Source organism: Mauremys reevesii, linkage group 8, assembly GCF_016161935.1.
Source record: "Mauremys reevesii isolate NIE-2019 linkage group 8, ASM1616193v1, whole genome shotgun sequence".
Taxonomy (NCBI): Eukaryota; Metazoa; Chordata; order Testudines; family Geoemydidae; genus Mauremys; species Mauremys reevesii.
Genome location: NC_052630.1, coordinates 97,067,123 through 97,095,017, shown reverse-complemented (window position 1 = coordinate 97,095,017; position 27,895 = coordinate 97,067,123). Strand labels below are relative to the sequence as shown.

At 41.3% G+C, this 27,895-nt stretch overlaps 1 protein-coding gene across 2 annotated transcripts; it reads right to left on the bottom strand.

Moving 5' to 3' along the window:
* Positions 1–273: 273 nt before the first annotated feature.
* NDC1 (NDC1 transmembrane nucleoporin) lies at positions 274–27,895 on the bottom strand. Of its 2 annotated transcripts, none has more exons than XM_039486228.1 (18): positions 27,746–27,895; positions 26,164–26,284; positions 19,887–19,988; positions 18,992–19,166; positions 17,620–17,758; positions 16,024–16,132; positions 15,274–15,325; positions 14,731–14,863; positions 11,854–11,946; positions 9,660–9,741; positions 8,590–8,748; positions 6,584–6,847; positions 6,310–6,428; positions 5,939–5,989; positions 4,283–4,346; positions 2,745–2,845; positions 1,653–1,813; positions 274–581 (listed from the first exon to the last, which is right to left on the bottom strand). In XM_039486228.1, exons 1-18 carry the CDS (start codon positions 27,788–27,790, stop codon positions 518–520), a joined length of 2,034 nt encoding a protein of 677 aa, XP_039342162.1. In that variant the 5' UTR covers positions 27,791–27,895; the 3' UTR covers positions 274–517. The 2 variants fall into 2 exon arrangements, with proteins under 2 accessions (XP_039342162.1, XP_039342161.1); XM_039486227.1 differs by having other exon boundaries at positions 275–581; positions 6,584–6,850; positions 27,746–27,894.

Genomic DNA, 27,895 nt, shown 5'->3' with positions numbered 1-27,895 from the left:
TGCACTAAACAGTGCAAAGGGCCAGATCTACAAAGGTATTCAGGTGCCTAAAGATGCACACAGGTGCCTAGTGTAAGTGTTACAAGGGACCTATCTGCATCTTTAAGCGCCTTTGCGAATCTGCCCCCCCCTTCTTTAATATCAACTGCCAGGCAAAACACCTAGTAAAACAAGTGAAAAGTGACAAATTAACCCTGTTCTCCTCAAAAGCAGGTACTAATCTCATAAAACAACAACTGAGGTTTCTTCAACTGCCAAGAATATTTAAACTAAGAATTTTTTTAAAAAAAAGAGCTTTATTATACAAAAGATCAAGTAAAGTGATCCAAAACAGAAGTTTTTTGTAATTCTGCTAAGAGTTGCACTCCATGATTTACATTTAAAATACACTTTTTGAAAAGGCCACCAAACAAGACAGGAAGACTGATTAGTCCCACTTTCTTCCAGTTCAAGAATGCTAAACATATACTGTCCATCTGTAGCAGTATCAGCAATGTAACCTATTTAATTTACTTAACTATTCTTTGAACTCCAAGAACTGCTGAAGTCTTTTCTTATGCTCTGCAGACACTTGAACTGCACTAGAACAAAATAGAAGCATAAAATTTTACATTAATGTTACATCAACTGTAGAGCAAAGCCTCATAGGTCAAAACATTTTAAGCACAAGTTGAAATCAATAGTTGGGAGTCCATTAGAAATCTAGAAAACCCAGCTGTGTTATATAATAAAAACCTACATTCAAATATTAAGGGCAAAGACAAGCGAATTCAGATTTGGAGTTGGATACTTCTTCTTAAACCTGCTCTCATGTATGAAAGTATTAAATAGTTTTAATTACTTAAATATATCTGTTCTTTTAAACGAGATCCTAAACAATTCACTTATAAGCTCCTTTAGTATTTAACAAATTCATGCACATCTTATCCCAATGTAAACAATCTATTTTAAATATATCTGAAGTCTGCAAAGGAAAAATCCCTTATAAAGTAGGGATTGCTCATGTGTTACTGTTACTTTCAAAGTTAATAGCACGGTGGCCAAATGCCAACAGAAGAATGATGATCTCATAGTTCATGTAACTTCCATCAACCCGCATGTCCACAAATTAGGAATGAGGCTGCCTATTGCTTTTACAACAGCACAGCCTGACAGTCAAAGCCCCATGTTTGGGGGCTACTAGGACTCTACAGATGATTATCCCTGTGAATAATACATATTCATTGTCATTAGAAGGGGGAATTGGGAAAATTCCCTTTGTGTTTTCAACAGCTGAAAATTGTTACTAGATGCCCTGTAAAGGTCCTATTCATGGGACTTCCCTTTCCATTGGTACACTTAGGCCATGTCTACACTTACAAGCTTACAGCTATGCCGCTGTAAGAGCTCTGGTGTAGCCATGTTATTGACATAATAAAACCAGCTCAATGAGCAGCGAAAGCTATGGTGGTGGGAAAGCATCTCCTGCCAACATAGCACTGTGCACATGAGTGCTTATGCCGGCAAAACTTTTGTTGCTCAGGGGTGTGAAAAAGCCACCCCCCGAGGAACAAAAGTTTTTTTTGACATAAGTGCTAGTGTAGACATGACCTTTGTCACTACATTCACTTAAACAGAACTAAGCAGGTAGCTGCCAATACAAAAGGCCTTACTTTAGATGTTCTCCAAAAGTAGTAGTGATCCGGTATATCGCAGTTTTCAGGGATGCTCTAAGCGCAAATCGTAGCGTTTTGTAGGAGGTATCCATCAGACTTCCCGAAATCCTGGGAGGTTTGCTAGAAGCATGAGGCAGCTTGAAATGCTTATCTACAACCTGGATTGACAAGTGAATGAGAAGAACTGTTCTGCTGAATCCATTTCAAACGAACTCTAGTAGCACAGGCGGTTGTGCCAAGCAAAGCAAAGAGACTAACAGCAAATTCAGAAGTTTCACCACTGACAAGTAAAAAAGATTGGAGACAGCTTGACCCAGCATTCCTTCTGCATCTTGGCCAATGGAAATACAGGAGCAGACTTTGTAAACTGAGATTCTCCATTTATGGATTCTTTAAATGCTGAACATAGTACAAACACTGCAGTAGAAGGAACAATTCCCAACTTTGCCATGATTAATCTTTTAGAAATAAGGAAGCATTTCCATTGCATGTTTTTGGAATGCCTTATGCTGAAGAATTTTAATTACCTCTAAAATTCTGAGAATCTGCCATTAAGACGGAACAGTGATTATAATAAATGGCACTTAACATTACCTTGGAGACACATGTGTGTGATTAACACACTCCCAAACATATCATATAGTGATATAATTGATTCTAAAGTAATCTCTAATATTTGCTGAGAAACATGAAACAGGTTTGATCTCCTGAAATGTGTTGGCTCTGTAACTGAAATGCTGTATGTTACATGTGATCAACTTGAAGAATAAATCCTAAACACTTCTGTTGACACTATAATAATTACTTCCATGAGACAATGTTTATAATTGAGCATTTTGTATCGTCTATTTAAAAACTTTCCAAGTGTAATGTCAGTTAAGAAAGATCTAATGAGGTATTTATTCAGTCTAAAAAAGGACTCTGGTGCTTTGTTTAGCTTAACTGAAGATTATGATAAGCCATTTTAAGTGGCGACATAATAGTTTAATTTTATAGTTAGTCAGCAGTGCCAGTGAGACACAGGAAAATGAACAGGAAAACTTCCCCCTTGAATTAGTTTTGCACTAAGGAGATGTCAAGGATCCTCACCTCCTGAAGAGTCAGTAAGGTATTCAGAATAGCTGGCAATGTAGTTTGGACAACTCCAAATCGGTCTTCAGTAAATGAGGCCGCAACCAAACGGGATAAACCTCCAAGCAAAAAAAGAGGTTACTATTAAGTCTAATATAACTAAGACCTAACTCATCTTGATTTAGCCTCCAGAAATGGAACAAATATGCCTCAATTTTAGGGATATAATGGGCCGGATCCTGGCCCCCACTGCAGTTTACAGCAACTGCAACCTGAAGATTCCACTAGTGTGGGGGAGATTCCTTTAAGTACAGTGCAGCCAGGTGCAGGTTAGAGCAGCCTCAGGACTGCTGTAACTTGCTCCATGGTATAAACTATCCCCAGATTTGTTGCCTTAGCTGCCCATCTACATTTGCTGCCTTCCCCATCACCTTGCAAGTCTTACACTTAGAGCTATGGAGCTAGTTCTGGTGATCTCTAACAAAGCATTATCCAGTTAGGAACCATTAATAGTTAATTAACCCACACTGCCCATTTTGCATGGGCAATACTTCCTCCACATAATGGTAAAACTTCCACTTTATTCTTTTAAATCCCTTCTCAAAACGTACCTCTGCCATGATACCCACAAGTCACTTCCATCTGGCACTGGCAGGTAAATGGCAAGCTGTCACATCTGTTTAATTTATAGTTCTTATCCTCCTGCAACTCACCTCACCCCTTTTGCCTTTTGAATTCTGCCTTGTGTAAATTGCCAATTTTCTAGTGCAGGGACTGCAGTCTTTATTTTGCTGTACAGTGCCAGGCTAGCACAACATAACATAATAGAATACTAACATAATATAATCACTCAATTATGTAGGTCATGACTAGGCAGATTGCCAGCAGGAATTATTGCTATAATATCTATTGCTCAAGTATCTCGATTTAAAAAAAAAAAAAAAAACTCTCCAAACTGGGCAAATAGCTATCTGATGCAACCATGTGTTTTCATCGCTGTTACCTTTGTTCTCTCCACTCCATCTCCCTCCATCTGTTGTTACTGCCACCTATTGTTTGTCTTACATCAGGAATCAGAACATTCAAAAACCAGTGGAAGAACACTTCAACCTCTCTGGTCACTCAGTAACAGACTTAAAGGTGGCAATTTTGCAACAGAAACAGCCCCTTTTGTGGGCTTGTATTTCAAGTTCAATGTTGCATACACTTCACTAAAACAAAAGTAATTTGTTGCCCCAGGTGGGTATCAGCAGCGGGGATTAAACCCAGGATTTTTAGATCTAAACCCATTAACATCTACTGCTTGAGCCAAGAGATCCAAGTCTGCTAGCTCAAAGCCAGTAGCAGATTCAGATCTTATAGTCCAGCCACTCAAGGTGGACAAAACAGCCACACCGTGTGAGTGTGGGTTATACTTACAAGAGAAGGCCTTTATTTAAATCCATTTACATAGTAATGGATACAGCAAGTCTGGAATTGGAGCCTTTCATGATGTCCACTGCTGTTGTACCACAAACCCAGAATAACGAACACAAATTCAAATGGAAGTTGCTTACCTTCTAATGCCCAAATGTGCATTTGGGCATCAGAAAAGACAGCCTGGATCGAGGCCTCTGGATGCTAAGGAGAAAGCATAAGATTTCAGAAGAGTATATGGGTTCCCCCCCCCCGACAACCAGCCATCACAGTTTTTTGTTCAAATACGACCCCACACATTATTTAACAAGACTATAAATGCATGCCCAGTTTACACATTGTACAGTGTAGTCCCCACCGGAAAAGACTTGCTATTGAGTTTTATTGGCGTCTACTATAGGTGCTGTAGGGACCGAAGCATTTAACTGGGACTTGCCTGCTCTAAATAGTTATAGCACGCTCATCTCCACTGCAGCTAATGTCCACCATGGGATCTGTTTGCCTGCACAAAATAAGCACACTTCAAAATGCTGGGCAGACCTACCCCAGGATGTGGCAAGCTACTTGTATTTATGTACCACCTCCCACCCTGGCAGAAAAGGCTGCAGGACCCACCTGTAAAACAAGCAGATCTCAGGAGATGCATGGGAGGCCAGGGCCATTTAAAAGCCATGAACATGCACACTAGCTCTGCCCCATGAGTGGACCCCAGATTCCTGATTGCAGTTGCCCACGAAAATCATGAGTGGGGGCTTTACAAAAAATAAGGCTATATAATCTGTTCTAACTTCAATGGGGCTTAAGCAGCGCTTAATTTGTAATGACAGAGGTGTCAGGGCTGAAGCAGTTTTTTTACTTTCATAACAGACACACCAAGCCCAGAGGTGCTGGGGCTCTGACCTGGCACAAATTAAGCACTGTGCTTGAGGGACAATGTACATGCCATAGCTCCCCTGACTGACCCAATATGGCCCACTCTCTACCCCAGACTTCACAAAGATCTCTGTGGGGCCAGGACCGGGAGGCATAAAAATTGCCATGAGGCAGCTGAACCCCTCCCTTGATACTAGCCAGAGGAGAAGCTCTGTATGCAGAGGGTCCCCTCTATGCAGAGACCTGGGGGAACATGACCTGGCCCAGTGGTAACGCTCATTTAAGTCTACGAAAGATTAAAATCAGAACTAAGGGAAATCCTTTGAATAATTCTATCATGTTATTGGATCATGTATGTGCGGATTGCTGATTTGGGGCCTGTCAATTAAACTAAATCTACACAATTTAAAAAAAAAATGCTGAGCTCTACCTATTTATTTTATTTAAGCTTTTGTGCCAATATTACGATTAAAAAAAAAAGTTTCCAGCAAGTTGACCCTCTCTACTGAAAAGATTTATGAAAAGTTCCCGTGGTTTGTCCACATCACAAGAACCAACCCCCTGAGAAGTCTGGTTTTAACTGGTATAACACTAGAGACTTATCTAGCAGTTAGTGTAGTGATATGAAGTCAGGATTCCTAAATTCTAATCTTGGCCCTGATGCTGGAATGTGGAAATTGCAACGGATGCACCTCAGTTTACTTGTGTGAAAGAACAGTTTTGTTTCTATACATGATTCCAATATTGAAGGCTTCAGTACAACAGTACATAAAACGCAGTAAGACTCTAGAATAAAAGATGTTCTAGAAATGTTACTACCAAATTTAGAGGGTTCACTTAATACAGGATTAGAACCCACTTCTGCCCATGTGTTTCTGGTGTACCCAACCAAATGCTGTCACAAAACATACATTCATCCTTACCTTGCTGAAGAAATACATTATCAGCACTCGTTTTGACAAGAAATTCCTAACCTGAGTAAGAGAGCAAAAAAACCTCTGAAGATTAAGAAAATATATAGGCAACATTTCTGATATGCAATTTAACACTTCCACAACCTTACAGTCCCTATATATGGAGAAGAGTGTTTTGAAGAATTAGGGTTGTTTTTAAAAACATGTTTTTAAATTAAAAATTAGGTCAGCTAATCTGAGGAGAAAGGTCATACAATAAAATGAAGTTTCCCTTTTTAAAAAAAAAAAAAAAAAGAAAAGAAAAAACCCCACAATCTTGCATGCTACATACAAAAACAGGAGATGGTTTTAACTGGTTTGTACTGCAATTTTTACTCCACCTGCTCTTGCTTGTTCTGGAGCCATGTATAAATAAAGCTTGGCTGTATTGCTTCATTACCAATTCTTGCAACAGAAATCACAGGGAAGGACGCTGGATGAGAGCCATTCATTTGCAGATCTACAAGAGAAATCCAACCAAGTTAGAGAAAAATAGCTACTCTTCCCCACAGAGCAATCATTCAACTCCAAAGACAAGGATTTGTACAGTCAAGACAATATTCCAATTATACTGAAAGAGGAGGATGACAGGGGATTGAAACCGAAGATCCCCACCTGAACTTGATGTCCACAGCTTTGGTCCTCTTCTCATAACATGAGGACTTTGGACTGATCCATGCCAAGGAGAGTTTAAATCCAGAATTCCAGCCTTGCGATTTAGAGAAGGAGAACTGAAAGGTGAACCAAAAGAGCTTCCAAGATCAGATGTAGACAATGCCTTTAAAGGCAAGAGGGATGATTTAACCAGGGAAGGCATATGGGTTCTAGACACGACATTAGACCTCTGTGTCTGGAAGGCCATTTCTTCCGTAACAGCTGCTTCTGGTGATAAAGAACACATTGCATGGAGACATACAGGCTGGCATGTGTCAACTCATTTTTCTACTAGTGTCTCCCCTAAGGTTACTATTCCCATAGCTATTTCAGCACACAATTTCTGATGAGAGTTCTTAATGCAAGATAGACTTCCAATGGAAACAGTGTATTACCACCATTACATTCAGAACCTTTACTTTTTAGTCTATATTCAATCTCATCTATGGATTTAAGAATTGCAAAAGCTAAGGGGGACCTTCATGGTTTTGTTGCGGTTTTTTGTTTTTCCAGGGGAAGGGGGGGTAATAAACACTACCATCTATACACCTCAATACAGATTGGGATTTTCTGTACGGTATTTGTGCTTCCAGTTCTTATTCCAAGACAATTTGGTAAACAGGATGTCTATGTGTATCCTAGCCTCTCCTTAAGTGTTATTTGCACATTCCTACACCAACACTAGCTGAATCATAACAAACATCCCTCAAACTCCTACAGCAGGGGCAAGCGAATTTTTTGGCCTGAGGGCCATTTCCATTTCGGAAATTGTACGGAGGCTGGTTAGGGGAGGCTGTGGCTCCCCAAACAAAACAACCAGGCATGGCCTGGCCTCCACCCTCTACCCCCTGCCTGCTTCTTGCCACCTGATGGCCCCCAGAACCCTCACCCCGACTGCTCCCTGCCGCCCCATCCAACCCCTCCTCTCATTCCTGACTGCCCCTCCCTCCCCCCCCCACCCAGACCCCTGCCCCACCCAACCACCCCTTCTCCCTAACCGCCCGGGGAACCCCAGCCTGACTGCCCCCCGCTGCTGCATCCAATCTCCCCTTTCCTTCTTGACTGCCCCGGAACCCCTGCACCCATTCAACCCAACCCCCGCCGTTCCTCACCCTCTGACCGCCCCCATCCCTATCCACACCCCCACCCCCTGACCACCATCCCAAACTCCCCTGCCCTCTATCTAGCCCACCTGCTCCCTGCCCCCTTACCATGCTGCCTGGAGCACAGGTGGCGCTACAGCAGTGCTGCCTGGCTGGAGCCAGCCACACCACCGCACAGCACAGAGCACCGGGTCAGGACAGACTCTGTAGCTGCGCTGCCTAGCGGCCCAGAGCATTGCGCCAGCAGCACGCTGAGGCTGTGGAGGTGGGGGAACAGCGGGGAAGGGACAGGGGGTGAGCCTCCCAGGGCAGAAGCTCAGGGGCTGGGCAGGAGAGACCTGCGAGCCGAACGTAGCCCGTGGGCCGTAGTTTGCCCACCTCAGTCTTGTTCTAATGCTGTAGGACAAATTCTACCACCTTAAAACTAGCAACAGTAAATTACAGGCAGCACCAGAGTCAGAAAATGGGTTATAGCAAGATTTTAGCCCTCTCTACAGCAGGTCCCACCACTTAGTAAAAAAAGAAGTAACAGTTTGACTTCCTTAAGCCACACAAATATGGAAGAAAAAAAAAAGACAACAAGAGTGCTGTTAAATGCACTAAGTAAACTGGAAAAGGTTTTCTCTCTCCAAGTTTTCTGTTTTAGTTCTCTTGGGTGTTACTTTTAACAAAAGATAGCTTAAAAATAATTGTTTTGTAACCTAACAGTGTTCCCTTAATACTTGAGAACAGTACTTGCTTCTCCATATCAATTTATACTAGTATTATTACACTGCCCCTTACAATATAGCACGCCTTTTGGGGGTATGCCAGTTTAAAGCCCACCACAGCAGCTACTGTGAATCCTCTCTCATAAAAAGATACCTGAAGAGCTCAAGGATCTTCCTAATTCTCCTGTAGAAGGCTGTTTCACTCTCCCATTTGTAGCTGCAGCTTCCTGCTGCATAATCAGCTTCTGTGTCAAGTCACTCAAAAGATTCAAGCACTCCTTTGATATTGCTGTCCAGTTGTGAGGATGCCCACCTACCAGGGACACAGAAAAATTATTTGAAGGTACATCAGATGTTCTCTTTCTACTCAAGACACAGATACCGCCAAGCCTGTTTTGATGGTTGTGTTTATGTTCTACTTTTACTTTTAGTACAAGTTTAGAGAATTATCTGAAACATTAAACTCCTAGGAAAGCCATGCTGCATTTTCACTGTGAGAGTTTTTAGTCACCTGATGTGACAGACTGTTGGCCAAATTCTAACCTTCAAGCCACATTCACTGCTCCCAGTAATCTCAATGAGAGTTGCATGGGTAGATGGGAGAGCTGAATTTGGGCCCATTAGTTGCTAAGTGATGTCAGTTATGGTAATAAACAGATGTGAAGCTAATCCATAACACCAGAATGCCTGATGAGGTGCAACAAAAGGTCCCCAATGGACTCAAGACAGTTTTTAATTGAGCTCCTACGGCATATCTTAGTACATGTTAGGAGTTTCATACACTTTATTTTTTATCACAGCCACTGCTTGCTTTCACAGCTGCAGGGTTGATTTGTTTTTTTATGCTTGGTTCCATCTCACTCTCATCCTCACACTAGGCTTTTATACACATCTGTTATTCTATTATTTGGTTTAAACTTATGATCTGTGATATCAATACCATTCTGCTTTTGATACTCTAGGACCTATGTTTCCTCACAGTTGTCATTTTAAAAAAAAACGAACACACAGCAGGCACCAGTATTTGGGAAGTTTAGTAGAGGAGACAACACTATCAAGTCTTCTCCAAATGATGCCAAACTGATGCCAGGGTCTTTTTATGTACGAGTCCCTGTGGTTTATGAAGCATGCTTCAAAGCATTAGATTTTTTTTTTTAAATAAAATCTTACTATTAGAACAGCTCTTAAAAGTTTATAGCCATGAAGAATGAATTTTACAAATACCTGGCTGACTGAGGCTAAAGACCTCTTGTCGTCGCACAGGAGAATACTGGGAAAGTAACATCAAATCCTGTAAGGCCAAGAACTACAAAGGAGGAAAACGTTTTAATAAGTTATAAAAACAAGTTGACCACTTATACTCACTTCAGTCAAAATCTACTGGTTTTGTTTTGGGATTTCAGCACAGAATTCTTCCTACAAATGCTATCCCTAATGAAGTCAATGGGATTTGTGCACAGATACCATAACTGTGGGCAAAATTCAGCCATATGACGGGAAAAAAATTAATCAGGCTGAACACTGGGAGAATGATTCCCTCACTTAGACCACTGAAAAAAAGATTCATTTCTGATTCACTCAACAGCCTCAGTATGAACTTTGTAGAAAACTTTGCAGACTTTATGCCATTTTATTTGTCATTGAGTAGTCTAAAGTGCCAATTTCTGGCTCTAGTGGTTAAAAATAAGACAGAAATAATGGAATTTACATTGAAACAAAAGCATAGTTTTAAGGCAAGTTCTTTCATTGCCTACCAGGACTAGATAAGTTAGTCGTGCTATTTAAAAATTGTGTCAGGCCTCTAACAGTACTTTTCTGAAAATTTATCAAGGACCAAAGAGATGTCCCAAAACATCAATGATCAGTGGTTCAGGAGCCAGATTATCAATCAACATTACCCAAAAGAGCCTCAGTAGTGTGAACTCATTGTTTCATTTACTACAGTACTCTATATTCATACTATATAAGCATCCTGATTAATAATTATAATCACAGTCTCCTGAGTCTGAGCATCACTGCTGTGATTTCTCAAATCCTGCAGATAAACAAAATTCAGTTTTAAATTACGCTTTTAATAAAGCTGAGATTACAATTTCAGGAATCATTACAAACTAGGGTTTGCACATCTTTAATTCTGTTGATGGTCGCTTCTCTTCGGCAAGCCCTTTTCCAAAAATGTAACAGAACTGGAAACACTGTGAACTGTAATGCATCTCAGCAGTAGTGTTAGATAAGCTATAAGTCTCTGAAATCATTAACTACAGCACTTGCCTGTGCAAGGAAATATTCTCAGCTAGATCATTTGTAAGACACCAATTTAAGACTTTACACCTCAAAATAAGAGCAACATTTAGTAAATTGGTTCAAGTACTACATTTGTCACTTCAGAACACAAAGTCCTACATTTATTATTGTCAAATTCACAGGAGGTTTGCCACTACAATTTGTGAATAATGTTAATTTTTGTGTTATTGCCTTTAAAGAAATATATATTTTTACAGAGGACAGAAACCCAAGGAAATGTTGGGTCTTGAAGATAGGGAACAGAAGGACAAACAATAGGAGAGATGCAGCAGCATCAGAAGTGTTGAGTGCACAAATATGTGCATATATGTAGTCTAGTACATGTAATTCTAAACAGTGCCTATTCACCTGACAAAGATACAAGCTTGAAAAACAGTTAACACAAAGTGAATGGAATTTCATATATGCTCTGTTTTAACAGAAGTGTAAAGTAGTCTACAAACACAATTGACTAAGTGATATAAAATACCAGAAACTGCTTCTTTCTATCTAAATTAATCTTCCTTCAGCTTAAACACTGATTCCGTACAGCAAACAAACATAAGGTATCACTATGAAACTTAAAGACAGAAGTTTAAGCACTGCACAATGTTTCTGACTGTTCTGAATTAGGCTGATTTTTTAAGGAACATTTGCTGCAGTCAAAACTATTATACGTAAGTCTCCCATTATCTGCAGTCAGAGAGTCTTAGGGTATGTCTATATTACAAAATTATATTGCCCTAAGTTACGTCGATGTACAGCCACTGCAGTAATTCAATCACTTTTACATATCCACACGATGCTTGTTGCGTCGGTGGTGTGCATCTTCACAAGGAGTGTGTGCACTGATTGAACTGTCAGCGTGGGGCATTGCGGGACAGCTTCTGAAAGCTAGCAACGTCGAAGTAAGCAATACTATGTTTACGCTGACACTGCGTTGACCTAAGCACTATGCCTCTCGTGGAGGTGGAGTTAAGTTGGCGTAGTGGGCGAGTTACATCGGCAGGAGCGACATTTTAGTGTAGATACTTAGAGTTAGGTCAATGCAAGGCAGCTTACGTCAACCTAACTCTGTAGCATAGACCAGGGCTTAGTGAATACACATGTAATATCAACATGGCAGTTCAAATACCTTTATAAGAAGGGGAGGGTTGCTGTTTAAGATTTTAGGCAGGCATTGGTCTGTTTCCTCCGCGAAAGTTGGTTGAACAGGAAAATGATGTGCCTGAAATTAGAGGAAAAACAACTAAATTTGTTCATCACTAGTTATCTTATGCAGAACAAACATTGAAATAAACCATTAATGAGAGACCACAGTCAAGTTAATTTTTTGTCACTTGCCAAACTGTCAAGGTACAAAAATATATACCCAAAAGCTTTGACATCGTGTTAAAACGAGCCAGTGGTTTTTAATGCAGTAGCACAAATGGACATCTACTTTTAAACTGACAAGAACCAGACACATCACTCACTTTATCTTTACGCTACAGTCCCTCACTTTAATACCCTCCAAGTAACCCTTGTGGTTAAACGTTAGGGACACCATCCCACATTTTACTATGTCTTACGAAAAAGCCATAGACATAACGAAGTGATGCACATCCCATTACCAGAAGGGAATATCAACCTACACTGTATCGGTCAAATAGCAAGCTCAAAGTTAGAGTTAGCTGGGTCCTGAAGGATTCAAGGTCATTAAAGGGGCACTGTCAGATTTAACATTTCTATATCTGTATTAATAACTCCGTAGGTTAAAATTCTTTGTTTTAAATAATCTAATTTAGTTGTCATTCTGATGCTCACATTTTATACTTTCATATTTTTGGCTTTCTGGTTCTCATGCTACAACATTTAGACTGCAAATATAGAAGGGAAATGTTTAAATCCCAACAAAAAGCTGATTTAATTACAAGTATCCATCAATGTACTTTTAGTCACATTAAATTTAGTTAAAATAATATGGATGTACAGTTTGGGCAAAGACTCTCTAGCAGTTTCAGGTTTAAAGCAGACTATTCTTGAACCTATTTCTTTTCTCTCTCCCCTCCATTTCTAAATAGAAACTTTAAGTTCTCTCACATTAAAAAGCCAAACAGCTAATAAAATGACTTCAAGCAGAATAAGAATTGCTTGAGAGACCTATCAGCTTACCTCACATTCAACTGTATGTAAAGCAACTTTTGGTGAGCTGAACAACCTAAAAAAAAAATCCCATCATGTCACCTTTTATGGGTAAACAAACTTTCCCTGTGATCTCCTCTGCTGAATGGCCAAAAAACATTTTATAAGGAAACTTCAAGCTCTAGAGGCATGTTTTGATGCCTTTAGTAAACTGGACACTTTCTTCAGAAAGTTCTGATCTGGAAATTAGAGTTGACTTAAAACAATAGAGAAACTAAAAATGCCAGTTTTAGAGACTCTCATTGGGGCAGAAATAAAGCATTACGTGGAATTCTTAAGGATTCTACAAAGGTGCATAGGAAAATTTAATCATTCTAAAATTATACTAAAAGCTGAAGTAATCATATCCGTGGCTTTCCTGAAGGACTTGAGAAGGAGGACTTCTATAAACCCATTTGAGTCTCTGAAGTAGTTTGTATTAAAAGAAACTGCTCTGGCTTGCAACTTTTGTTATGTTTGCCTTACTGTTATTACCCTGGCACAGTCTTCTGATCACAGAAAAGTTACTTATATTTTGAAAAATAAAGACAGAATTCTTCCCATCTTCTCAAAGTAAAGGGGAGTACATATCTCCTCTGATATTGCTAAAACTTCCTGTCCATGTTTGTAGAAAAACTTCTTTGCATTCTGAATTTTTTGTAGGTCAGTATTTCCCAAACTTTTGGACGCCACACTACCATTTAGGAACATGAAACCAACTGTAACACATTTCAATCCTGCCATAAGTTGTCAAAGGCCCACCCATATTTTACGTTTTCATAATAAGACACCTCTCCTCTCTTGTCTTACATGATTTTATGACTAGTAAAATGATTAATGTAGACATTTAATCATTAGCACTTGAGCTAGCACCCATTGAAATAGGGCAGTTCAAACCTCAAAGCTATCGTTCCAGGCTCTCTGAAAATTCAGGTAGCCATCACTGCATCCCTTATAGTTGAGTCACATTTTGAAGGTTTTCTCCATCTTCATAACAGCTAGAGACTTTGAATGAAAGCTGACACTCTGAAGAACAACTGAGATGTCTTCCCCAGATTTTAAGAAAACATTGCTTTAGGTTTTAAAACCTCAGCCCTTTTTTTCTGCTAAGCTGTAGCTCAGCAAAGTCTACGAAAAAATAATGTCATGTTATGGGGGGGGATTTTTATTCTCAGCTGTTTTACAAAAAAGTATCTAACTAGACAACGAGGAATAAGACTCCAATTCTTTACTATTGGCACTTCACTGTTTCTTTGATTGAATCATGGTCTCAGCTTTAAATACATTACGAGTCATATTAAAATAAATCTTAGCCATATTAATTTGAAGCTTAACAATTAAGTAAAAAAGGAGAAAAATGTATTAATTCCCAAGATGCTTTGAAGTCTCTTTCAATAGCTCAGCCTGTATTCTGTTAAATCAAAATTGTTTGCATTATAGTGTTATGTACTTTGGGGGTTTTGTTTGAAGTTTCTAAGAAGGTACAGTTCACCAAACGCTGGCTGAGCACATGATGCTCTCTCATTTCAAGTTGAGCTACTGCAATAAAAAACAGCTAAAATGCAACAGATATTCTCCAAATATTAGTTTTTCCATTTAAATTGTAGTTATCTATAGATGTCACAACCTTGCTATGGTATTGGAAAGGGGAAGGAAAATGGTTCAATCAATCAAAAAAAGGGATGGGAGATATCCATCAGCTAGTCTCTGCATTAAAGCATGGTCCCCACTATGTAATGTTTGAGAACCACTGGTTTAAATTATTCGTTAGTGAATATTGCTTTTGAACATAAGCATTTTTTCCCACAACACTGATGTCATCCCCGTATAGCAGTCACCCAATACTAACCTCTGTAGCATAGATTTTGAAGAGTAACCATGCAATGTGCCAAGTAATCAGAAGAAATATACCACATAACCAGGTATGGTAGAGCAAGGATAGATCCAGAAGACCAGTAAGTGTGTCAAGAGGATGAAGTTTACTGGGGGGTAAAAAAAAAAAAAATAATAATTATATATTATACATACATACACACCCACCCAAACACATTTAGTATTGGAAAATGCTTATAATTGACTTCTGCAACACAAACAATTTATGGATTAAAACTTACTACGAGAAATGTTACTTGGACAAACAAACATTTTATCAAAAACCCATTTAGTTCTTTTAACTTGTCAGCACTGATGGTTCTGTAAGATCCAAAACTTCTCAGTCAACTAAGAGTGATGTTAAGCTCCCAACATTTGCCATTTTAAACAAGGAATAGTCATAAGTAAAGAGATACTACAAAGATTGGGGAAAGGAGACTATATACAGAATACATGTATGTGATGTGAGGGAAAATACTTCCTTCTTGTATTCTAAAAGGCAGTCATTTGTACTACTTACCTATCTGTATTAAGGTCCATTGTGGTACTTATCCATGCTCTTGGAATGTAACCTAGGTAGTAAACAGAATGACATGTAAAATAGATCTCTAAAACTATGAAGTGTATACAAAAAGGCTAGTAAGAACTTTCATGTCAGAATGACGGTAGATTACACACAGACAAATGAAGAATTGCAACGTGTATAGTGGAAAAAGGTGATTTTTTCAGAGACTGGCTACAGAAGGAATGGATGTCTTTTAGGATTAAAGCCCCTGACTATGAATCAGGAGATGTGGATTCTACTTCTAGGTCTATTATTGGTTTGTCTAGGGGTCCTATCCAAGTTACTTCTGTTATTTTGTTTCACCCACCTGCAAAACAGGGCTAATGCACATCTACATCACAGGGCTGTTATAAAGATAAATGTCAGTACAGCATTTTGGAATCCTCAGTGGAAAGTGATCTAGAATACTCTAGATTTCTAAAGTACCATCATTACCTATAGAATATAAATATGGCAAGTGGAAGAGGAATACTTCAATATCCTTTAGGCTTAGAATACAAAACTTGCCATGATTGTGTGGCTGAGCCAGTAAGCCATTCACCTACACTTTATCATAATGGTGAAAAATGCTTATTTTACTTACCTAATAAAAAAACCTATGCACCCTGGACAAGTTATTTGCAGGGCTGAATAATAAATATTAATAGATTGGCTAAATAATTCTCTTAGTATATATGGACAAGAAAAAAAAGTCAGAACTCTTACCAAAAAAATAATATGCAACACAGACGTTTCTAACGAAGTACAGTGATTCCACACAACTACGTTTAACCAGCAGAGGCAAAGATCTTCTGAAACGTAAGTACTTGTATTGCTAAAAAAAGAAAGATTAGTTGAAGCATTCTGCATTCAAAAGAAATCAAGTATAATAAAGCCCTCAAACAAATGCAGTCAACCTGAAGTCTAGTCAATTTTAAAAGACTAATTAGGTGTAGGGGTAACACCTGAAATTACTTCTGAGTCCACCAGCTGTAGTTTCTGCAATTGAAACCAGTAAGAAAAATGTGATTGTACAGTCTTTTTTCTCCCCTGTTGCTGTGTGAAGAAACCACTAGCAGAGAAAATTGACCACATAGAAGAAACAGGGAAATTGACTATATATAATTTGCTGTCAAATGCACAAAGTAAATTGCAAATAGAGGAAAGTATGTTTCTTCTCTATTCTCTTAATTAGAACCTCAGGTATTCTATACTAAAAAGAAAATAAAAATTCAGACAGCAGTATGATTTTTAAGTTTATGACAATCCTTCAAAACCATGAAATAGAGGTAGATACTCAAACCTTCTTGCACATAATCATATTACATATTTCCTTTGAAAACTGAAAAACATCTCACTAATAAAATGTACGCAAGAAAATAGATGAGATTTACCTTCTCATTTAGATAAACAGTCTCAGAAAAGGAGAGTTGCCAATATGAAACTGCAAGCATCTAAAACTATATCAGATTTTATTTTAGGAAGCACATGTATATTTACTGACAAACTAAACTGATAAGCCAGGTTTAAACTAAATTAAGAGTGTCAACACAATGTTTTGCACTGGTTTAACTAAATCTGCTTAAGAAACCTTCAGTTAAACCAGTACATCTCTGTGTTTAGACCAGGCATTGGTCTAGAAATCAACTGGGATCCACTGCTGCTGCTGGATTCTGAGGTATAGCAGTAGAAAGAGTCTCTCTCTTCAGGTACCCTTCAAAAGCACCCAGTAGCTTCAGCTACTGCAGAATACAGCATCCCACAAGCACTATACACATGTAATGGTAGTGATTGATGCTGGCTTTTTGCTTCAGAGCATGATTCAAGCTGTTATGATTTATGCTTGAATTAGTTTAGTAACCTGTTCACTGAAAGCTTGTTTTTCCCTCCCACATCATGAGGCTTAGAATACACTAGGCCACTCCTGCTGGAAGTTCCTGGAGTTAAACTCAATGACAGGGCGTTCTCACATCTGGAATTCACTACAAACAGTAGTCCACCTGAGCCAGAATTTACCATGCTTCAGGGCTCTGTAAATTTTACTTGGTTGTAACATTAGGAGATTTTTGGTTTATTTTAACATTAGGATTTTATGGGATCAGGGGAGGGACCTTTGCTAGGATTTAAGCTGAAAGCCTTGTTTGCTAATTTTATAATAGATTGGTTTAATAAAAAAATACAAGTGCTTGGCCACTGGCACCCACATACATTTTGGTACTGGAAGCAGACCAAAAAAAGGGGGGGTGGGGAAACAACAAAATTTACCCTTTGTCATTTGAGCAGATTAGATATTTATCTTTACAAAGCTTTTTAGCCTCTTACCTGAATGACTGGAAATGGCAAATAGTTCATATTGTTAACAAGGTACAAGAGACTATAATTGTAGCCCATGAAAGCTCCAGACAGCAGGAGGAAGAGGTGATACTCATTCAGGCACATGTGTTGAACAGCACCATCTAAGCTAAAGTAAAGAAATGGTTTATTTATAACATATAATACTGTAAATTACTATTCTAGACTTCAGTTTAGCATCTAACTTTAGTTAAGCAGAGCTTTGATTTTATTCATCTGATTGGCGTAAATGAAAAATATTCCCAAGTATCCGTGAGGGATGTATACCAGAGCAAGTTTTATCTGAGCTGTTAGTCCTATTACCTGTTCTTCCTACTTATACATCATGGGGCAGGGGGGACCAAGATCTATTGAAGATGCCATTTAGAACAGGAGACAGGTTCTTAGGACATTTTACAGCTGAAGGGTCATTTGACCTTTTCAGCACTGAACCTGAAGCAAGGGAGATTTAGGTTAGATCACTGATACTCAGACTGAGGCTCGTGAGCCACAAGTAGCTCCTTATGCATCTCCTTTGCAACACATGATATTAAAACACTCATTTAATTATTAACCTAAGTTATTAACCAATCAGGATGCTTTTACTATGTTATTAACCAATTGTAGTTGATAATACTACTTAGTCATTTTTCTGTGAATTTTTATATACACGCACAAATACACATATATACACACGCACACACAGATGAGGAAATATTTAGTATATAAACTAAATATTTCCCCATCATGCTGTTTAAATATGAATATATAGTACCATAGCAAATAAAACAGTGAATTCACACTACTGCGTCTCTTTTGTGTAATGCTGATTGTTAATTTGACACCTGGACCACTGAGGGCCAAGAACCACTGGATTAGATATTACAAAAAACTTTAATTGTAAGGGTAGTTAAGCACTGAAAAAGAATACCAATGGAGGTTGTGAAGAACCAGTTAGACAAGCCACATCAGGGAACATCTAGGTATTTTTGGTCCACCCTCAGCGTAGGGGGCTGAATAGAAGATCAAGATCCCTTCTAGTTCTACATTTCTATGATTCGATAGTTCATTTCCATTAATAATCTTAGTAACTTAGATGGTCAGGGCTTCTGGTCAAACTTTAAAAAAAAAAAAATCCACAGCAATGTTTGTAAACTAATCATTTGTCATTCTTCACTGAAGTACTCTTCTCCTTCCAGTTCTCAAACTAAAGCAAGTTTAAGAACAGACAAACAATTGCTCATCTTTTGCCAGAAGTTAAAAGGTTATTTCCTCTAGGAAGAGTCCATCAGTGAACTCATTTTAGTACAAAACTGTACTACTTGCACAATACTTGGTTCCATTATTAACAAAAAAAAGTCACCTTTCTGAAGCTGTGCAGGATAGAGCAAGGAACTGGAACTTCCCCTTAGTCATAACTGCAGCACACCATGCCACCAGCATTCCCATTATAGCGTGAACAACTGAATGGATAACTTGCCGTGGGTGAATAATCTTTCCTAACAGTGCTAATCGAGAGCAGGGAATAGAAGGCACAACTGCAAATAAAAAAGAAAACATGGTTTATCAACTACTGCTAAATAAAACTCACACAGCTTGTGTTTCATTTGCATATGATACCTCTGACACCACAGAACACTTTAGTTATTTATCTATTTATATCAGCTTATGGTTGATTATAACTCAGCAGCACAGAGGAGAGTTTCAGGAGTATGAAGTAGCACGAGGGTAACAACAGATCCCCTTGCTACCCCAACGTGCACTCACATTAGTGGGGCAGAGCGAAATGGCTGGTGAATACATGGAAATATATAGCAATGGAACAAGCTTGTACAGAATTTTGAATTGGATGAGGAGCCTGTTCGGGGACACTGCTCCGCTACTACATTCACCACTGGTGATCTGACTCACAAAATGCAGGTAGATTGTTGAGGCTACACACAGAATCCAATTTTTAATGGAAGAATCAGAAATTAAAATAGTTATTTTAAAGAGGATCAGGGTTTTTATTTTATTTTATTTTTTTTAATTCAGTGTTTCTGACCAGGGCAAGTCAATTTGACTATTATGAAGTCCCTTTAACACTGCAGCCACCATTAGATACCTAATTAAATTAAGCTTTAAGGCATTCCACTTTCAATCAATACATACAACACTGTATAAAGCCAATACTACAGTATAAAAACACATCCTTCAAGACAGTCCTCTCATTTAGTTAAAGGTCAAATATCTTGTTGACAGCAACTTTCATAACCCACCTGCATAAAATTCAACATTGAAGATGCTTATTATCAGTATCACCACTGACAAAAGAAGGATACAAAAGATGACATAGGAAGTATACCAATCGTTGAATGAATCTAAAATGAAAGAGAATACATTGTTCATAAGGTGCAATAGTACTATATAAAGCTATGATACTAGCAAATGTTTAATATTAAGCATCTAGGTCGGGGCGGGCAAACTTTTTGGCCTGAGGGCCGTATCAGGTTTCGGAAATTGTATGGAGGGCCGGTTAGGAGAGGGGGTAGTGCCCCATCCAACCCCCCTGTTTCCTGACAGCCCCTCTGGGACCCCTGCCCCATCCACACACACCCACTCCGACCGTCCCCAGACCCCTGCCGCCCCATCCAACCCCTCCTCTCATTCCTGACGGCCCCCCCGGGACCCCTGCCCCATCCAACTCCCCCTTCTCTCTATCCCCTGACTGTCCCCTGCCGCCCCATCCAACCCATCCTCCTCCCTGACTGCCCCCCGGTACCCCTGCCCCCATTCAACACCGTTCCCCCCCCCAACCCCTATCCACATCCCTGCCCCCTGACCACCACCCCGAACTCCCCTGCCCTCTATCCAACCCCCCCGCAGCTTCCCGGCTGGAGCCAGGCCACGCCGCTGTGCAGCACAGAGCACCGAGTCAGGCCGGGCTCTGCAGTTGTGCTGCCCCAGGAGCTCACAGCCCCACCGCCCAGAGTATTGCACAGCGAGCAAGCTGAGGCTGCAGGGGAGGGGGGCCAGCATGGGAGGGGCCAGGGGCTAGCCTCCCGGGCCAGGCGCTCGGGGGCCGGGCAGGATGGTCCCATAGGCCAGATGCGGCCCGTGGCCCATAGTTTGTGCACTGTGTATCTAGATCAGAGGTGGGCAATCACAATCAATAGGTTCTTATTTCATTGAGAAGGTAGTATTTTGTAACGTGCAGCTGCACTGTGGTTCTGGATAAACAATCATACTTCAATGGACCATGTTGTGCATCTTAGTAATTGGATTTGTCATTTATGAAAATACAGAATGTTGCAATTTAATTTGGACACATGCATGTATTTCTAATATAGCTGAAGTAATTCCCTTTTCAGCAATAGCACCCTTACCTAGACAAACCTGAATATGAAAATTAAGGCCTGATCTATACCACAAAGTTAGGTCGATGTAAGCCACCTTGCATCGACCTCGTTGTACACGTGTCTACACTTAAATCCATCTCCCACCAATGTAAGTGCTGATGTAATAACACTAGCCCCCTGAGCAGTGCTGAGCCATGGTCAAATGTACTGGGTTCGATACACCATCAGCATACACACTGCATTACCTGTTGACCCTAACAATCCTCCAGCAGCTCTCCCACAATACCTGACAGACCATTCCAGCCACAGTTGTGAATTCCACTGCCCACGAGTCACAAACTGAAAGCTCCCCCAGCCCTCCCTTTAAAATCCCAGAGAATGTCTGAAATGCCTTTTCCCTGGTTGTCCATCTTGGTGAGCACACCTCTATCTGCTCGCCGTTGTTGTGCACAACTGCCAAGCTAATCATGCCAACTACACACTCCAGACGTGCTCTGACCTGGAGTAGACAGCAGACATTTGAAATCCTGGGCCTGTGGGCAGAAGAGGATGTGTAGGCACAGCTCTGAACCAGCTGTTGGAATGTCAACATCTACAAGCAGATTGCTTGGGGGATGCAGGCAAAGGGGTACGACAAGGACCAGCAACAGTGCCACATGAAAGCCAAGGAACTGGAGCAAGCATACCAGAAGGCCAACCATTGATCCGGTGTGGAGCTACAGACCTGCTGCTTTTACAAAGAACTGCATGCCATCATTGACAGAGAGTCCACCATCCTGACCACCACCATGGATACCTGTAAGATGCCAAAGGCACAGGCCCCTACCATGAACAGAGAGGTGGTGGTGGATGAGGAATACAAGAGACAGATGACCAGGGGGGGTCCAGCTGTGTCATGAGTCAGGACCTGTTTTTTGACTCCACCGCAATCCAACCAGTCCCTGCAGTTGAGCACAGGCAAGCCTGAAGCAGGTGAAGGAACCTCAGATAAGAATGTAAAAAAAGTTTCCAATTACAGTGATAGCTACTGACTTTTCATTAATTCAGTGGTTTTCAAACTGTGGTCTGTGGACTCTTGGGGTTAGACTATGTCGAAGATTTCCACAGGGGTCCACACTTTCATTTGAAATTTTTTTTTAAGGGTCCACAAGTGAAAAAAAGGTTGAAAACCATTGCATTAATTCACCTGTACTACAAAAGGTAGTGGTACAACAAAGATGTAGAGTTGATAACTGCTTCTCATTCCCCTCTAGACTGAGACAAAGGTGGCCATGCAGAGCAGTTTGTTTACATACAGATGAATGTCCCTTGAATCTCCTGAGAGCTCTCAATGAAACTTGCATGAAGGAACTCTGCAGTCCTCTCCTGAAGACTTCTAGGGTTCGCAGTCTTATTTCTTCCTCTGTGGTAAAACACTTTCCCATGCCATTTGGTGATAACTTCAGCAAGAATCATTGCCATAAACAGGCTAGCAGCATACGGGCCTGGGAAGCTTCGGGACGCCAACAGCAACGGCGTTTCTCTGCCTTTGTTACCCTTAGGACTGAGATATCAGCTAAAACAACCACCACCACCTGTGGAAAATGGTGCCAGTGCCCTGTACTCAGTTTCATGCAACCGAGCAATTCCCTCACCTCTGGCGGGTCAAACTCACCATGGCTGGTGCCGTGAACAAGCACTCCAAAGAAAGAGTGCCAATAAGCACGTCTTACTTAAACACCTAGGGAATCAAAAGAAGGGGGAAATTCTGAATCCTATGTTTCGTTTTCCATTCCTACTATACAGACAATGGTACCTCTATGTATTTTACTTGGTGATGCAGCTGCTGAGGCCTTGAGAGGTACAGTCTCCATACCACTGGAACAACTAACCCAGTGGGAGAGTATGTTCTGCAAGATCCTGCAAGCCAGTGCTGCACCAGACCTTGAACAGAGGGCCTGGAGGGTGAATATTGCAGACAGTATGGAGACAGAAAGGGCAGCCAAGAGAAAGGTGCAGGAAAAGGAGAGGGAGCTGCACCAGGACATAATGCAGCTTCTCCATCAGCCAATGCAAATGCTGCTGACTCTTTTGGACTTCCAAGTTTAACGATTCCAGGCTCAACTGCCATTGCAGCCAGTGGAGAATTGCAGCACAGCGCCTCCCCACACACACGCCATTCCACATGGCCTCAAGGCCTGCATTCCTACCCCTACCACTCCACACTGGGGGAAAGCATGGACAACCACAGCTTCATATACACTGACCTGGAAGAGCCATGGTTGATGTATGTGTAGCTACAATTGACAGTGTTCCCTGCTCTTGTTTATTTACTGAGATTCTAAATTATTTTAAGTTAAAATGTATTTACTTTTAAAATTCTTCAGATTTTTTGTTTGTAGCTGTTTTTGTAACTGAACACAACTCTTGTTTTGAAAATTATTCATCTTTATTAGTTTACAACATATGGTGGATAATGCCTGCTGGCAGTTAAAGTAGTGCTGTTGTATACTCACAACCCATAGGCTCAGTGCCAGTCATCATCACCTGTCATCATAAAACGTACAACAAGCATCACAACATTAATAACTGCACTATCAGTGATATATGCACATATGTGCAGCAAGCACAAATCCTAACAGAGCCCAAAACTGCAGCAACAGGTTGAGCACAGTACTCCATAGCACACCACATTACAATGGCTGGCTGCTGAAGTGGTCTTTCAAAGCTGACTTATGCTACATAGCTCCTCACTGAGCTCATCTAATACCCCTTGAATCTGGCTGTTCAAACTCAGACAGCCAGTCCACCTCAACCTTCCACCCCTGCAGAAATCTCCCGCCCCTCTCCTCTTCTCCCCCCCCCCCCCCCGGCCTGCCCACCCTTTGCTTCACAAATATCCTGCAGGACACAATAGGAAGCTATAATCACTGGGATACTTTTCACGCTGAAATCCAATCTGGTGAGGAAACAATGCCAGCACCCTTTCAATCTATGAAAAGCACATTTAATTCTCATTCTGCATGTGCTGAGCTTGTAGCTGAATCTTTCCTGGGTGCTGTCAAGGTGGCCAGCGTATGGCTTCATGAGTCATGGACAAAGGGATAGGCTGGATCCTATGTCTACTGCCATTTCAACATTGCCAATGGTAATCTGCTGGACAGGAAAGAAGGTCCCTGTTTGTAGCTCTGTGAACTGTCCTGCATTCTTAAAGATATGAGCATTGTGCACCTTCCCTGACCAGCCAACAATGTCAGAGAAGCGTCCTTGTTGATCCCTTTTTGTTGATGTACTAAAAGCTGAGGTGCTCTGGGGCCAAAATAGGGATGTGTGTGCTGTCTATTGCTCCAACACAGTTCGGGAAGTCCATACCTGCAAAGCCATCCAGTATGTCCTCCACAGCAGATGATCAATGGCCCTGTACACTTGCATGACAGCGGCCCCCCACGGAGGATTTTTCCTACTCCAAAATTACTTCCCACTGACGGGTAGCAATCCAAAGCATTGCAAATTGACAGTGTGATCATTACTTGCTTCTCCTATCAGTGCAGTTCTCAGTTTGGTGTTCATGCATTGGATGACACGGGAGAGCTCAGCACACAGATCCAGGCATGTGGCCTTTTGCATTCAAAAGTTCTACAGCCACTGCTCATCTCCCAAACCTGCACTACAATATAATCCCACCAGTCAGTGCTTATTTCTCAGGATGGCACTTCACCATCCGCAGCTGCTCAGTGAATGCCATCAACATCCTTGAACTGGTTCTTGTTATGTCTCAATGTAAACTGACCACATGGAAATCATCATGCTCCCCACAGTTCTTCTTGCCACTCTGCAAATACTGGAGGATCATGTATCCTGTGCTTACAATGGTCATGACAATATTGCAGAGCTGTGCAGGCTCCATGCTTCTGTCAAAGATGGTGAACAGCGACAAGTCCCATGCAGGTTCGTAGGAAATTGAAAACAGATGCTAAAATTATCGGCTAGAGATATTATGGGATGGATAACACTGTATTATGGGAATTTGACCCCATTTCTCCCAGTCACCTGTGTGAGACTCCATTCTGCCTCACTATGCATTGCAAAAACTACCCAAAAGACAGTGCACTGAACAGTGGCACGTTGCATACTGGGATACCTACCCATACGGCACTGCACTGTGCATCAACACAAGCACTCCTAGTGGGTACATGCAGCACCGACCCAAGGAGTCAAGTATGCACAAACACATGCGATATACTAACTGTGAAGGGTATATGCCAAAACTTGTGTTGGCAAAACTTTGTCATGTAGAGAGGCTTACGATATTAGTTATTTGGTAATTACTTTTTTTGTTTATTCCTTTTTCAGAAAGATAAGATGACAGCTCCCTGAAAGGCTGAATGTCACAACTACCAGGCTTTCCAGTTGGTGTCTAACTATTGGAGATAGTTAACACCACTCCTGTAAACATATGTTTTCCTTTTGCAATCTATTTAATACGTAGCATATATTTATTTATCTCCTTCCTCAGACACTTCAACAAACCACTGAACCTTTGATAAAGGTAAGTATCAACCATTCTCATTTAAGCACCAAGTTATACATTGGAAAGCATAGTTACATATCAGTTTCCACAAATGTAGAAAGGTCTCAAATGCTAGTAAACCAGTATCCCTAGAGCTCTGGTTCTCAAAACTCTGGTTCACCAGTGGTCTGTGGGGCACCTCCACATGACTCAAAGAATTAAACACTTTGAAAACCAGACAGTGGAGGGTGATTTATGAGATGCACTTTCACTTACAAATGATTCCACAGGGCAAAATAGTTAGAAAATAGAGTTCAGTAAGAGGGGTGAATTTAAAAATTAAGGACTTGATTCAGTGTTGAAATAAAGTGATTCCCAGGCTACACAAGCCCTGCAAAACTCAGTTTTCAGCACAGTGCAGTTGCCAATATACACCTCTACCCATATAACACAAATTCCGATACAACGCAGTAAAGCGGTGCTCTGGGAGGGGCTGGGCTGCGCACTCCGGCGGATCAAAGCAAGTTCAATATAACGCAGTTTCCCCTATAACGCGGTAAGATTTTTTGGCTCCTGAGGACAGCGTTATATCGGGGTAGAGGTGTAGTTATTTTTTATTTAATCAGAGCATAAGTAGCAAGCAGAAATAGAATGCTTTAATAATTGCACAGAAAGTTAATCATTACACATGTAAGGAAGAACACCTACTTGAAATCCATTGTATAGGATGAAACAAGTCAATGCTGCTAATGCTTATGAAGACTGCCGTACACAGAGGTAGCAGTAGTACTGACCAGGCAATACTAGCAGCCACTCTCCAACCTAAAACCTAAAAAGACAAAGGAAAACATGAGTAGCAGTACAGCAAACCTTAAATACTGTCTCTGTAAACCAAATACCAGCCAAACCACCACATAACCCAATTAATCAGAAAGGTCAGATAATTGTGCAATATTGTTCACATCAAGCATTCAAAAAGCATGCACCTGGTCCCAATAAACCATGAGAGTAACTTCAAATTCATGAGATTTTAGAGATAATCAATTTGGGGTTCTTTTTAGTTGATTTTTGGTTACTGAACTTTTAAGTGGCAATTGCATCCAGTTTTCAAGCTTTTCCCTGCAAACCATGAGAGTTAGAAACATACAGGTTTCTTTTTTTTTTAAAAAAAGGAAAACCGAGGATTGGTCTATACCTAAAACTTCCGTCAACCTAGCTATGAAAAGGGCTGTGAAAAATTTTGCACCCATGCAATGTAATTACATCAAACTATCCCCTCTATAGATGCAGATAAGTCAACAGATTAATTCTTCTGTCGACCTAGCTACTACCTCTTGTGGGGGTGGACACACTAAAGTAACAGAAAAAAATCCCTTCCATTTCTGTCACAAATGCCTACATTACAGTGGCATAACTGCAGTGCTGCAGCTGTGCAACTCGTAGCATAACATACCATGAGAGTCTCACGTAATCAGCAAAGAATCCTGTGGCACCTTATAGACTAACAGACGTTTTGTAGCATGAGCTTTCGTGGGTGAATACCCACTTCTTCCATGAAAGCTCATGCTACAAAACGTCTGTTAGTCTATAAGGTGCCACAGGATTCTTTGCTGCTTTTACAGAACCAGACTACCACGGCTACCCCTCTGTCACATAATCAGTAACTCCAGCAAGGTTTGTAGTAAAATGGCAAGAACTGGTAACGTGCTGCACACGTGAGAGTCCGCATTTGTAGCAAGTGGCAGAAAAGAATGAGGACCCAAGAGTTCATGAAGCAGGATCCCGTTTGATTGTCCCTATTATGTCCTGGAGTTAATTTTCAGGCTGGGATTCCCAAGAACCAGCGTTTGGCGCCGATTAGCCATTGAAACGCAATAGGATAGAGGCATTTAACTCCCTCCGGCACACGAGCTCTTGGGGGTTAAGTCACGTCACGGTCCGGACACCCCGCCCCCCCGGGCTGTCCGTCACTGCGCACCCCCTGCCGGCTGCGGGGCCCGCGTTACCCAGCAGGGCACTGGCATCGAGTCCCGCCACCCCAGACAGGCTGCGGGCGCCGCTGCTTTCGGCTGGACACGCCAATTGCCAGAGGTCCCCGCTGTGCGGGGCGGGCTCCAGCCCGAGCAGGGGCCCTGACGCGCGGGATCAGGCCCGGCCACGGTCCGCCCGGCTCCCACAGGATCTGGGCCGCGCGACCCCTACTCCCCCCCCAGGGGCAAGGCCTGAGGTGGGCCTAGGACCCCCCCGCCACAGGGAGGGGCCTGAGGACGGCCCGGGGCGCGGCCCTCACCTGCCGGAGCAGCACCTGCTGCTCCCCGCCGCCGCCTGCCCTCATAGTCCCCGCGGCGTGACTCCCGCCGCTGCCGCCATTCAAAGCCGCCCGCGTTCAGGCCCCGCTTCCGCCTCCGGGGCTGTTCCGCGCGCTGCCTGTTGGCGCCAC

Bases quoted from the DNA above. Each gene is read 5' to 3' on its own strand.
- NDC1 (XM_039486227.1), bottom strand. From the start codon at position 27,790: ATGAGGGCAGGCGGCGGCGGGGAGCAGCAGGTGCTGCTCCGGCAG. The intron at 26,285-27,745 runs GTGAGGGCCGCG...TTGTCTTTTTAG, and splicing joins AGCAGGTGCTGCTCCGGCAG to GTTTTAGGTTGGAGAGTGGC. The intron at 14,864-15,273 runs GTAAGTAGTACA...TTTACCCCCCAG, and splicing joins ATGGACCTTAATACAGATAG to TAAACTTCATCCTCTTGACA.